The 13,254-nt window shown below is 41.6% G+C and overlaps 1 protein-coding gene across 12 annotated transcripts in view; it reads right to left on the reverse strand.

Moving 5' to 3' along the window:
• The window catches only part of nrxn1a (neurexin 1a), a 1,527,797-nt gene that overhangs the window by 694,145 nt on the left and 820,398 nt on the right, over window positions 1-13,254 (reverse strand). For all 12 annotated transcript variants that reach the window (XM_059985909.1, XM_059985911.1, XM_059985919.1 and 9 more), the window contains 2 exons: window positions 6,661-7,042; window positions 6,152-6,342 (listed from right to left, as the gene is read on the reverse strand). In XM_059985909.1, coding sequence (XP_059841892.1) covers window positions 6,152-6,342; window positions 6,661-7,042 — 573 coding nt within the window. The remainder of the gene's footprint in view (window positions 1-6,151; window positions 6,343-6,660; window positions 7,043-13,254) is intronic.

Below are 13,254 nucleotides of genomic sequence, written 5' to 3' on the forward strand. Positions count from 1 at the left end.
TCGGTATGGCTTTTAAGGATATTAAGTCCTGTCCAACCAATCTTATAGACCTTTTTGAAGAAGTTAGGAGGAAAGTTTGTGAAGGCAAGGCAATAGATGTTGTCTACATGGACCTTAGTAAAATATCTGACAAGGCCCCACTTGGGAGGTTGATCAAAAATGTTCAGACGCTTGGCATTCAAGATGAGGTGGTAAATTGCATTAGACATTAATTTGTGGGAAAAGCCAGGAAGTGGTTGTAGATGGTTACCTCTCTGATCGGAGGTCTTTGACTAGTGGAGTGCTGCAAGGAGTTTTGGTCACTTACCTACAGGAAAGACGTAAAGCACTTTGAAGGAGTACAGAGAACATTTACAAGGATGTTGCCGGGTATGGAGGACCTGAGTTATAAGGAAATACTGAATACGTTTGGACTTGATTCCTTGGAATATAGAAGATTAAGAGGAGATTTGATAGCAGTACATAAAATGATGAGGGGTGTGGATAGGATAACTGCAAGCAGGCTTTCTGCTCTGTGGTTGAGTGGGGCCACCACTAGAGGCCATGGTTTAAGGGTGAAAGGTGAAAAGTTTAAGGGAAATATGAGGGGAAACCTCTTCATGCAGAGGGTCATGATAATGTTGAATGAGTAGTGGTGTACTTAAGTTCAATTTCAATGTTTAAAAGAAGTTTGGGCAGGAACATGGATAGTAGGGGTATGGTGGGCTGTGGTTCTGAGGCAAGTTGATGAGAGTATGCAGCTTAAGTGATTTGGCACATACTAGGTGAGCCGAAGGACCTGTTTCTGTACTGTATTTTTCTGTAACTCTATAGCCATCGAGTCTGGTCCACCATTCAGTCACGGCTGATTTATTATCCCTCTCAATCTAATTCTCCTACCTACTTCCTGTAACCTTTGATGTCTAAGTAATCTAGAATCTATCAATGTCCACTTTAAACATATTTAGTTCCTCAACCAATAAAGTCAACCATTCCATATCCCTCTTTATCACCTTGTGAACTTGTGTGGAGAATTTTCGGGAAGCTATAAACTTGGACTCCAAGATCCTTCTATAGATCAATGCATTTAAGTATTCTATTATTAGTTGTATACTTTCCCTTTCCATTTTATCACCCAAACTGAAACCCCTCACATTGCTTGGATTAAACACAAACTATAATTTCTCTGTCCATATCTGCAACTGATCCACATCCTGCTGTACAAGTCCCATTTATTCAGACGATCCATAATCTTCTTAGACCTGGTGATTAAGTGTTCATCTAGATATAGCTTAAATGGTGAAAATGATTTACTTTAAATCCCTTCTAATCCTTTACCCTTTACCCAAAAATCCCTGTCCTCTCTTTTTAGACACCTTTGTCATAGGGGAAAGACTCCTATTATTTCTGTTACCTAAGCTCTTCATATATTTTTCCCTCTTACTATATACACCTTCAGCTTCCACCTCTGCAAAACAAAAAACCAAACCTAGTCTGTCCAATCTCCCCTCATAACTGAAAGAATATATTCCAGACAACATCCCAGTAAATCTCCTCTGCACCCTCTCCAGTGCAATAGCATCATTCTTATAGCCTGGTAGCCAGAACTATACACGTTATCCAAGCTCAGGCCTAAACAGTATTTTATCAAATTTTACCAGAACCTCCTTGTTCTTATATTTTACATGCTAAATAATGATGACCGGTACTGATAAACATATTGACCACTCTATCTAGTTGTGCTGCCACCTTCAGGGATCCTTGGGTCTCACTGTGTCCCTCTGTTCCTCATTTTTGCCTTGGACATTTCCTATCTAAATTGCTTCACCTCACACTTATCAGTATTAAATTCTCTGCCTGTTTTAGCAAGTGATCAATATCATCAATTTTCATGTCATGTGCAAATTTCCCAACATAAATTATTAATGTTCTGTAAACAAACAGAAGGTGCCCTACACTGATGCCATTACTACACCATTGGTCTAGTTTTCAATCAGTAAAGCAAATCTTCACTATTAACGTCTGTCTCCTATTACCATGCCAATTTTAGCCACAATTTGCCCTGGATGCCATGGGTTTTAATTTTCTGGACCTGTCTCCCATGTGTACTTATCAAAGTGCTAGTTGAAGTCCAACTACACTGTCCTGAATAACGTTGTCCTCAGTTTAGGATCTCCTCCTAACAAAACACCTCGCGATCGACTGGCATCCTTTCCGGGGCAGTCTCACACTCTCAGTCGCTTCACACCACAGAAACTGGCATAAGCACCAGCCTGATGAACTTATAGGGCTTGGGACAGACTTTAACTTTTAACCTAACAAAACGATGCTTAAAAGAATGAGTATGTCAGTATTTCCAAGTTCATATCACCTAGCCCTTAGAATTTTTCTAATAACTTCCCTTGCACTGATACTAGATTCATGGGCCTGGCTTATCCCTCCTGTTCCAGCAGAATCAAGATTTACTCTTTAGAGCAAATTAGTTCCCATTAACTGAGGGAGGACATCCAATAGTATGATAGCAAATTAAATCTAAACTTTAAGAGAGGGATTTTGAGGCAGGCAAACATGGATTGAATTGTAACAAAGATGGTTTTAAATTTAAGAATATAATCTGAAGATCAACCTAGTGTCAAATTTTGCAATCAATAAGGTCAGTAGAAATAAGTGACTTGATGGTTGACACAGACTCAGTGGGCTGAAGGGCCTGTTTTAGCACCATTTCTCTCTCTCTGACTCCAATATATCTGGTTTAGTTTCTACAGTTAAGGGAAAATGGAGTCAATGGCAGAGAATGGAGATCGTAGAGGAGGTAAAGCCAATCAGCTTTGATCTACTATAATTGTAATGGTCACACAGTCTAATTTAAGACACATTTTTCATTTGCTTTAGTTGCATAACAGGAAATAAAGTCAATATTTTATGCAAACCTGCAGGCAAAGGTGATGCCCTAGTAGTCTGGTGGATGGACCTCCACCTCACTGAGGCTAAACAGCAGCTTTCTGACACCTCCTCTTACTATTGTCTCCCCACCATCACTGCCCTTTCAAATCCGGAATCAAAAAAGTCATAATTCCCACACCCTGCACTGCTCAGTTTTACCTCCCCCCGAAGATCCACAAGCCTGACTGTCCTGGTAGACCTATAGTTTCAGCCTGCTCCTGCCCCACCGAACTTGTATCTGCCTACCTGGACTCCATTTTGTCACCCATAGTTCAGTCCCTCCCCACCTACATCCGGGGTACATCCCATGCCCTCCACCTCTTCAATAACTTCCTGTTCCCCGGTCCCGACCGCTTCATTTTCACCATGGATGTACAATTCTTATACACTTCCATTCCCCATCAAGAAGGCCTCAAAGCCCGCCGCTACTTTCTTGACTATAGACTTCACCAGTCCCCCTCCCCCACCACCGCCACACTCCTCCGGTTGGCAAAACTGGTACTCACACTTAATAACTTTTCTTTCGGCTCTTCCCACTTTTTTCAGACCAACAGTGCAGCTATGGAAACTCGCATGGGCCCCAGCTATGCCTGCCTCTTTATTGGTTATGTGGAACAGTCTATGCTTCAAACCTATACTGGTACTGCTCCCCAACTTTTCCTTCACTACATTGACGACTACATTGGTGCTGCTTCCTGCACCTATGCTGAGCTCGTCAATTTCATCGACTTTGCCTCTAAGTTCCAACCAGCCCTCAAATTCACTTGGTCCATCTTGGACATTTCTCTTCCCCTTTCTCGATCTCTCGGTCTCCGTCTCTGGAGACAGACTGTCCACTGACACCTTCTATAAACCCACTGACTCTCATAACTACTCGACTATACCTCTTTCCACCCTACCACATGCAAAAATTCCCAGTTCCCAGTTCCTCCATCTCCACCACATCTGCTCCCAGGATGAGGCTTTCCCTTCCAGGACATCTCAAATGTCCTGTTTCTTTAAGGATCGTTGTTTTCCTTCTGCCATCATCAATGATGCCCTCACCTGCATCTCCTCCATTTCCTGCACTTCGGCCCTCACCCCATCCTCCCGTCACCACAACAGAGATAGTTCCCCTTGTCCTCACTTACCACCCCACCAGCCTTTGGATGCAGCACAATATCCTCTGCAACTTCTGCCACCTTCAACAGGACCCCACCACTAAGCACATCTTTCCCTCTCTACCCCTCTCCACTTTCCGCAGGGATCATTCCCTCTGCGACTCCCTGGTCCACACATCCCTCTCCCAACAGGCTTTTAACCCTGCAAGCATAAGTGCTACACTTGTCCCTACACGTCCTCTCTTATCACCATTCAGGGCCCCAAACAGTCCTTCTAGGTGAGGCAACACTTCACTTGTGAGTCTGTTGGGGTAATCTATTGCATCTGGTGCTCCCGGTGCGGCCTCCTCGATCCATGGTGAGCCAATTCGATCCATGGTGAGACCTGAAGCAGATTGGGGGGCCGTTTCGTCGAGCACCTCCACTCCGTCCGCCACAACAGACAGGACCTTCCGGTTGCCACCCACTTCAACTCTGCTTCACATTCCTATTCGGATATGTCCATACATGGCCTTCTCTACTGCCATGATGAGGCAAAACTGAGGTTGGAGGAGCAACACCTCATACACCGTCTGGGTAGCCTCCAGCCCCTGGGCATGAACACTGAATTCTCCAACTTCCGGTAATTCCCTCCTCCTCCCTTCCCCCATCCCAGTTTCACTCTGCCTCTTCCTCCAGCTGTCTATCACCTCCCTCATGATTCCACTTCCTTCTACTACCCATAGTGCTTTCCCCTTACATTCCTTCTTTGCCTTTCCTGCCTATCTCCACCCTGCTTCCCCTCCCCAACCCCTTGATCTTTCCCCTTACTGGTTTTTCACCTGGCATCTACCAGCCTTCTCATTCCCACCCTCCCTCCACCTACTTTATAGGGCCCTTGCCCCCTTCTTCTTCAGTCCTGACGAAGGGTCTGGGCCTGAAACGTTTACTGTTCATTTCCACGGATGCTGCCCGACCTGCTGAGTTTCTCTAACGTGTTGTGCGCATTGCTTTGACAGCATCTGTAGAGTATTTTGTGTCAACATTTAATGCACCTCTCTGATTTTGCTTAACATTGTAACTGTCAACCCAGACATTCTAGTTCTGGAAATTCCTTCATAAACCATGCAACCTTTCCTCTTCTACATTATCACTATCTTGTTGTTGGAATATTTGGACATTTGTCTTCTTCTTTATGATTTGGTGTCACAATTTGTTTGATAATGTTAAGCATTTTGCAATGTTTAATAATATTCAGTGTACTGTATAAGTACGAGTTGTCGATATTGAGATGGTGAGGTAAGGAATTGCAACTGTGCAGATTAAACATTTGATTCCCTGCTTCTTGCCCACTTCTTGTGGACATAAGAGATGCTGATATCAGAGAAGGGAATAAAAAAAGATTCTTCAAACCAGTTTTGTGAAGAATCTAAGAATCTACATCTTTGATGCACCATCAATAACTCACACTGAGACGTAAAGCGAGATATCGGCTTTTATTGACTGGAAGAAGGAACCAGGAGTGAGTGTCCATCATACTATGTCCTGGAGACTGAGGCCGAGCGTCAGGCCTCAGATCGCCTTTATACAGGGGCCTGTGGGAGGAGCCACAGGAGCAGTCAGCAGGGGGCGTGTCCAGACAGGCACATAGTTCACCACAATCTTACTTTTCATTCAATGGTCAAGAAATGCTTAAATGTTAAATAAAAACTATCTCATGTTTTTCTTCGATGACAATAGATATGACACTTGCATTTCCTTCATTGTTGTATACTGTGTTCATATGGAGCTTGCAACACCATACTCTTTGGCAGTTTATCAGAATACAACTATAGTTCCATCCTCTGGCTCATTTTGTTAATACCCTTGCAATTTTTTTCTCTATTTTGGACAACCTGTACAAGTTAAAAGCTTTTCTTTACGGTCAAATCCAACTTTTATGTGTAAACATTAGTTTACACCTGTGCCAGTTTTGACATGGTAGATTTCACCTGTACCTATAAATTGGATAGGGTAATTAAATAGTGCAGTGACTTGTCTGAAGGAAACCAGTGCATCTGAGCAACTAATGCAGATTGACTCTGAAGAATAAAATCAACATCTCCTCCAAGAGAATCTGAAATCTCCTGAAGGAAATGACAAAAGTTTACCTTTGAGATCGAGATTTCTGGCTCCAACTGTATTTTGAGTGATGAGTTTGGAGTTGATTTTCACAGTGTGCAAGTTGTTTGTGTCCCTTGAAATCAACACATTGTGCCACTTATTGTCATTCAGTGGTTTGTCAGAGTTGCCCTTAATAAGGGAAGGACCAGTTCCTAAATCAAATACATAGTGTAAGTATCTGTGGGGGAGGAAAAAAACAATAACAAGTTAGTGCTCAATTCACTCATTTCAGTATTGTAACTCAGTTTAAATATCCTTTCAAATTCAAACTAAAATCAGTATTCTCCTAATTAATACAGTTATCAAGATTCTACACACAGAACAATTTTGCTATATACACCATAAACAGGGACAATTTGTAACAGTTTTAAACTGTGTTTAATTTTAATTTTATGACAAAAAGTTCATGCATAATTTCCCGAAATACTTCATAGCAAACTTGAAAGGAAACTGAGATTTTGCGTATCAATTTGAAATTCAAAAACAGCAATCATACCCTTTAACAAGTTCAATTACAATGAAATCATTGCCATCTCCGCTATTGAAGAGTATCAGGCCATCTGCTGATGTCGTCTTGAACTGGAAGAACAGATGCATGGAGGTGTAAGCCTGCAAAGTGGACAGTGCAACGTAGCTGGATTTTGTCTTGAAGGTCACAGGATCAGCGATGATACTTTTTAAACCAAATCTAGCATTGAGTTCACAGTAGTCAATATCACCATTTTTGCACAGGTCAATATAAGGCATTCCATTAAACATGAGGCTCTGTAAATGGCCGATGAAATTTGAAGGGACATTTGACATGTATCTCCTTTCAGTCACTATGCCTGTTTCAATATTGTGGAACTCCAGTCGAGTGTGATCTCCTGTCATTTGATCTAAGTTAAAAACAATAATATATAAAGTATAAAGTAAAATAAATGTCTTTGTAATAGGCACATGAAATATACGTTGAACATTCTCTGTTTAAATTCTATTATCTTCACATCTCTCTACCCATTTCTCTCTCTCTTAATTGTATTCTATTTGCTTTCATAGATCTTTTCCTCTCAATAGGCATGTCAGTTGGATGCTGACATAGAAATACTAGTTTTACTTTAACAAAATGGAAGATAAGGACTCCTTTCAGTGTTCCCACCCAACATATTTCTTCTCAATGCAAGCTTTGACAGTATCCAGTAGGTGGCTGTATGCATACACATTTGTTGCAGAACATGAAGAAAACATTTCTAATATTGTTCTTCAGCATTTGAAAAAAAACACCCTATTTTTTACTATTATGTAAAAAATGGGTGTATTTGATCTTCTGTTAGTGTCAAGTGTTTATTATAATATTCCTTTCACTGTGGGGAACAATAGATTCAATTAGCTTTGTATTTTTCTCCTTCTTTCCAGAACACATTTTATTCTACTGAAAATCTCTCAATCCAGTTGACTGAACAAAGAGTAAAATATGACTGGCTGCAATTGGAAAGAGACAAACTCTTATGGAATAAATTTTCATTAATCAGCAATTTCTCTTCTGAATTTCAATCTGTCAGAAATGGTACAGATTTGTGCAACTGTATACATAACAAATGAAACGGGAAATGTTTGAATTATTTCATTTATTATTTCAATGACTTGATATCAGTCTAAAATTAAAACAGATTCTCACAAATATAAGCATTTAATTTGCTTTATGTTTTAAATATATTTCCTGTTAATGTTAAAAGAAATGCCCGTGTTGTTTTAATGAGGTACTGTCCAATCATATAATGTTAGCTTGCCTTGTTACTTAGCATTTAATTTTAAATCAGGACCTAAACTTTGTAAGATTTGTTCTTCAAAACTAAAATTTACAGTAACTGATCTCACAATTGTTCACATATGTTTCAAAGGAAATGAGAATGACATGGCAGGATACAAGAGTCCTTGGCAAAAAGTAAAATTCAGCTGATCAGTACAGAACAAATAAGACATTCAGTAGCTCAGAACTGGCAGCAAAGATTATTAATCAGACTTTCTTTCATTGAATGGAATTTCAGACTCTGAAAAGCACTTTATATTCCATATCTGTGAATGCCTCCAAAGTTTAGCATCAAGTGCAATTGCTTGATACCAATGCAATTTGAGCAGTATGAAAATCTGATGGAAGGGTAGATCTACATCACATGGTAATATACATGTAGCTTATTAATGTATTTTGAATGAAATTACAGGGGGGCTGCATTTAAGAGGAGGAAGTTCATTCATCATGTGTCGTGTCATATGATGTCAGTGATCGTGGTCTTTCTATGACTATGATTGCTCTTGGCAAATTTTTTTACAGAAATTCATTTGTTATTGTTTTCATACGGGCAGTGTCTTTACAAGATGGGTGACCCCAACCATTATCAATACTTTTCAGAGATTGTCTGCCTGCCTGGCATCAGTGGTTGCATAACCAGGACGTGATATGAAGCAGCGGCTCATACAACCTGCTCCCATTACTTCCTGATGGGTTGGGCTAAGAAAGTCCTACACCTTGCCCAAGGGTGATCTGCAGGCTCCACGAGGGAAGGAACATCTCATATCTCCTCTGGTTGAGAGCTATCTCCAAACCAGCACCCGAAGAGGAAGAGATGACAAATAAAAGACACAGAATCGATCTTTGGAGTTCTCACTGTAAGGAGGGTAAGGTATAGCCTAATAGGAATAACGGTTTCTAATTAAATATAGGGTTCACTTAAGCTTATACAAAGGCACCATGTATGAACTCAGCTTCTGCAAGTCAGAAGATCAGCCACAGAATTCCAATTTAAATTCCAGCTGCCAAAATTAAAAGATTGTCATCATTCAGATCTCGCTGTGGGATGGAAGTAAGTCAAACATTTAGTTGACAGATTTTCAGAAAATCGTTGAGAAAACCATCTGCCTGTGTCAGCTTCTTCTTTCTTTTTGTTTGCGGATGGCAGCACAGATGTATGAAAAGTATTGGAGGTCAGAGAGGTCAGATACCAGCAGCCATTCCCCCCACTCCACCTGCACTTTTTGTTTGCGGATGGCAGCACAGATGTATGAAAAGTATTGGAGGTCAGAGAGGTCAGATGCCAGCAGCCATTCCCCCCACTCCACCTGCACTTTTGCTCCTGCTGATTGTTGAGCTGAGGAACCTGATACACTTCATATCCAAATCTCTGTTATACACTTGGCATACAATGCATAGTTGGCATGAGTGTTGTTTGAATGTACCATCAACTTTATTCTACTCCTCAGTTAAAAAATGGACAACAGTCACAAAACTGCAGTGACAGGCATTATATGTGTTAATTAGATTACAAATGTAGCTGCAGATTTACTGATGCAGAAGTTGCTTCCAAAATATTGGTGGCTTTCATGCAAACGTCACCTCAAATGTGCCAATTATCCAGCAACACAACACGTGATAAGGTGAGGGCCATGAGCTGCAGAGCATTGCTGGATAATTGCAATGTTCTACCATTAGCCTCAAACTGGTGACACCAGGGAAACTGGAGAAACATCAGATTTAGGATGAAAATAAGGGGCTCTTCAGATATGTGGGTTATGTTTTTAATGATATTTAGTTTCTCTAACTTTGAAGATTTTGAACAGGACCAAGTGAAATAAGACTACCCCAGTCCCAAAGGAAATAAATAGTTCTGAAATGACTTTGTTTATCCAAATTTGAAATTGTTCCTTTGTTATTTTTCTTTTATGTCTTACTTTTCTTCTTAATCCACATTTCTCTCTCTATTTTTATATATTCTCCTCCTCCTGCAACTGACCTAACTAGAATTCATTGTATATCATTCTTCATTCCTCTGCATTCCAAATCCCAGCCCAACATTTGTTCTGCTCATCTGTTTCAGAGTTTGCTATAAGTTCTGCAACAGCCTGCATTCTCAAATAAACAGCTTAATAACTGTCCTAATTTGACCCAGGAATGAGCTTCATATGAATTGTGCTGGAACTAGTGCCTTGTTGAATCACATAAATTGTGTTGTAAGCTAAACAGGGATGGGAAGAGCTCCAAGAACAGAATGTCTAATAGATCAAGAGGGAGAGAGAGAACAGGCTTGTGCAGGCTAGCTGATAAGCGAAGTAGACATGCCAGGGCATGAAATTTAAAAGAAAATTACGTGGCATCTGTGGAAAGGAATGAACAGTCGATGCTTTGGGCCAGGACTTTCATCAGGACTGGAAAGGAAAGGGGCAGAAGCCAGAATAAAAAGGTGGGAAAGGAGAAAAAGTACCCCCCAAGAGGTGATAGGTGAAGTCAGGTGATTAGGAGAGGGGGGATAAGGTGAAACAACAGCTCACCTGCAAATCTGTTAGGGTTGTTTACTATACCAGGTGCTCTTGATGCGGCCTTCCCTACATTGCAGGCACCTGACGTAGAATGGGGTACCCCTTTATCAAGCACCTTCACTCCATCCTCAAAAAAGCAGGATTTCCTCGTGTTCACTCATATTCTGACATGTCAGTCCATGGCCTCCTCTACTACCACGATGAGGCCACTCTCAGTTTGGAGAAGCAACACCTTAAATTCCAGCTGGGTTGCCTTCAGTCTGATGGCATGAACATCAATTTCTCTAACCTCTCCCCCTTCCCTCTTCTGGCTCCCCTCTTAACTCTTCAATTCTCCTCATCTGCCTATCATCTCCACCTGGTGCCACTCCTCCTCTCCTTCCTCTCATGGTCCACTCTCTAATTTTTTTTCAGCCTTTTCCACCTATCGCCTCCCGGCTTCTCACTTCAATTCCACCCCTTCACTGCCCAACTGGCTTCACCAATCACATTCTCGCTTGTACTCCTTCCCCTGCTTCAACCTTCTTCCCTTTTCCTTTCCAGTCCCGATGAAGTGTTTCAACCCTAAACATTGACTCATTATTCCTTTCCTCCAGAATTTGTATGTGTTACGCTGGATCTCTTGCATCTGCAGAATCTCTTGTGGTTAAAGTTTAACAGTCCTTGTTTGAATGCACATGGCATAGGCAATATGATAGATGAGTTGATAGAACAGATAGCAATATACATGGATGATTTAACAGCCATTATAGAGATACGATTTCAAGGTGACTAGGTCTGGGTGTTCAATATTCCACAAGAACATACCTAAAAGGAAAGTAGGGAGATAATGAGAAGTACTAGCACAGTATGGAGATGTGAAATAGAGGCAGTGGATATTAATGCAAAATTAATGCAGTTCGGGTTAAAAAATCTTAAGTAACAGGGGAGAGAAGATATGGGTGGGAGTTGTCCAGATTCCCAAGGTCATAAATATGGAAATATCCAGGACAGGGGTGGTGAATCTGTGGTATAAGTACTCGAGATGACACATGGCAATCTGTGTTTGAAATAACTTGCAATGGCAAAATTAACTGTATTTTCATCAAACAACACACACAAAATGCTGGTGGAACACAGCAGGCCAGGCAGCATCTATAAGGAGAAGCACTGTCGACGTTTCGGGCCGAGACCCTTCGTCAGGACTAACTGAAAGGAAAGATAGTAAGAGATTTGAAAGTAGTTGGGGGGAGGGGGAAATGCGAAATGATAGTAGACCGGAGGAGGTGGGATGAAGCTAAGAGCTGGAAAGGTGACTGGCAAAAGTGATACCTAGTTGGAGAAGAGAAAGGATCATGGGATGAGAGGCCTCAGGAGAAAGAAAGCGGGGGGGAAGCACCAGAGGGAGATGGAGAACAGGCAAACAACTAAATATGTCAGGGATGAGGTAAGAAGAGGAGGGGGGGCATTAATGGAAGTTAGAGAAGTCAATGTTGTATGAGAATGAACACCACAGAACCAAAATGACTACCTTCATTTGGACTAAAAGTAATTATAATGGTGGCAGAGTAGTTCAAAATGGACTTGGAAAATAAACTAAGAGTCAGGACAATTGATGAACTTCATCAAATATATAAACAACTGATCCAATCACAAAAGAAACTCTGCAGATGTTAAAAATCCAAGCAACACACACACAAAATGCTGGAGGAACTCAGCAGGTTATGCAGAATCTATGGAAAAAAGTATAGTCGACGTTTCGGGCTGGGATCCTTTATCAGGACTGAGGAAATAAGTTGACTGGTCAGAGAAAGAAGGTGGGAAGAGGAGAGGAAAAACACAAGGTGAAATTGGGAGGGAGACAGGTGAAATTAAGAGCTGGGAAGCTGATTGGTGAAAAAGATACAGGACTGGAGAAGGGGGATCTGATAGGAGATGACAGAAGGCCATGGAAGAAAGAAAAAAGGGAGGAGCGCCAGAGGGAGGTGATGGGCAGGTAAGAAGATAAGGGGGAGAGGGGGCGTTACAAGAAGTTTGAGAATTCAATGTCCATGCCATCCATTTGGTAGCTACCCAAATGGAATACAAAGTGTTGCTCCTCCAACCTGAATATAGCCTCATCGCGACGGAAGAGGAGGCCACAGACTGACATGTTGGAATGTGAATGGCAAGTGGAATTAAAATGGGTGGCCACTGGGAGATCCTGTTTTTTCTGGAGGATGGAGCGTAAGTGCTCGGTGAAGTGGCCTCCTAATCTATCTCAGGTCTTACTGATATAAGGAAGTCCACAGTGGGACCACTGGATACAGTAGATGGCCCCAACAGACTCACAGGTCACCTCACCTGGAAGGATTGGTTGGTGCCCTGAATGGTAGTGAAGGAGTAAGTGTAGGGGCAGGTGCCAGGAGGGAGATCAGTGGGGAGAGACAAATGGACAATGGAGTCACATACGTAATGATCCCTGTGGAAAACAAAAGTTGGAGTGGGGGTGAAGATGAGCTAGGTGGTGGGATCCCGCTGGAGATGGCGTAAGTTCTAGAGAATATCTGCTGGACACAAAGGCTGGTGGGATGGTAGGTGAGGACAAGAGGAATCCTATCCCTGGTGGGGTGTCAGCTGATTGGGGTGAGGGCAGATCACTAGTCCATTACTCTAAGCAGCAACTTATCCCTATTACAGTAGTGAGAGGGATTCCATGAAAAAAGCAGCAAACTATGCTTAGAGTTGGGATACAAAACACACAAAAGGAGTAAAACAAACACATAGTAGTTTTGATATTTAGAAACAAACAAGGTGGCTATTGTAAATGTGGGACCTCTAA

This window comes from Hypanus sabinus, chromosome 12 (assembly GCF_030144855.1).
Source record: "Hypanus sabinus isolate sHypSab1 chromosome 12, sHypSab1.hap1, whole genome shotgun sequence".
Lineage (NCBI taxonomy): Eukaryota > Metazoa > Chordata > Chondrichthyes > Myliobatiformes > Dasyatidae > Hypanus > Hypanus sabinus.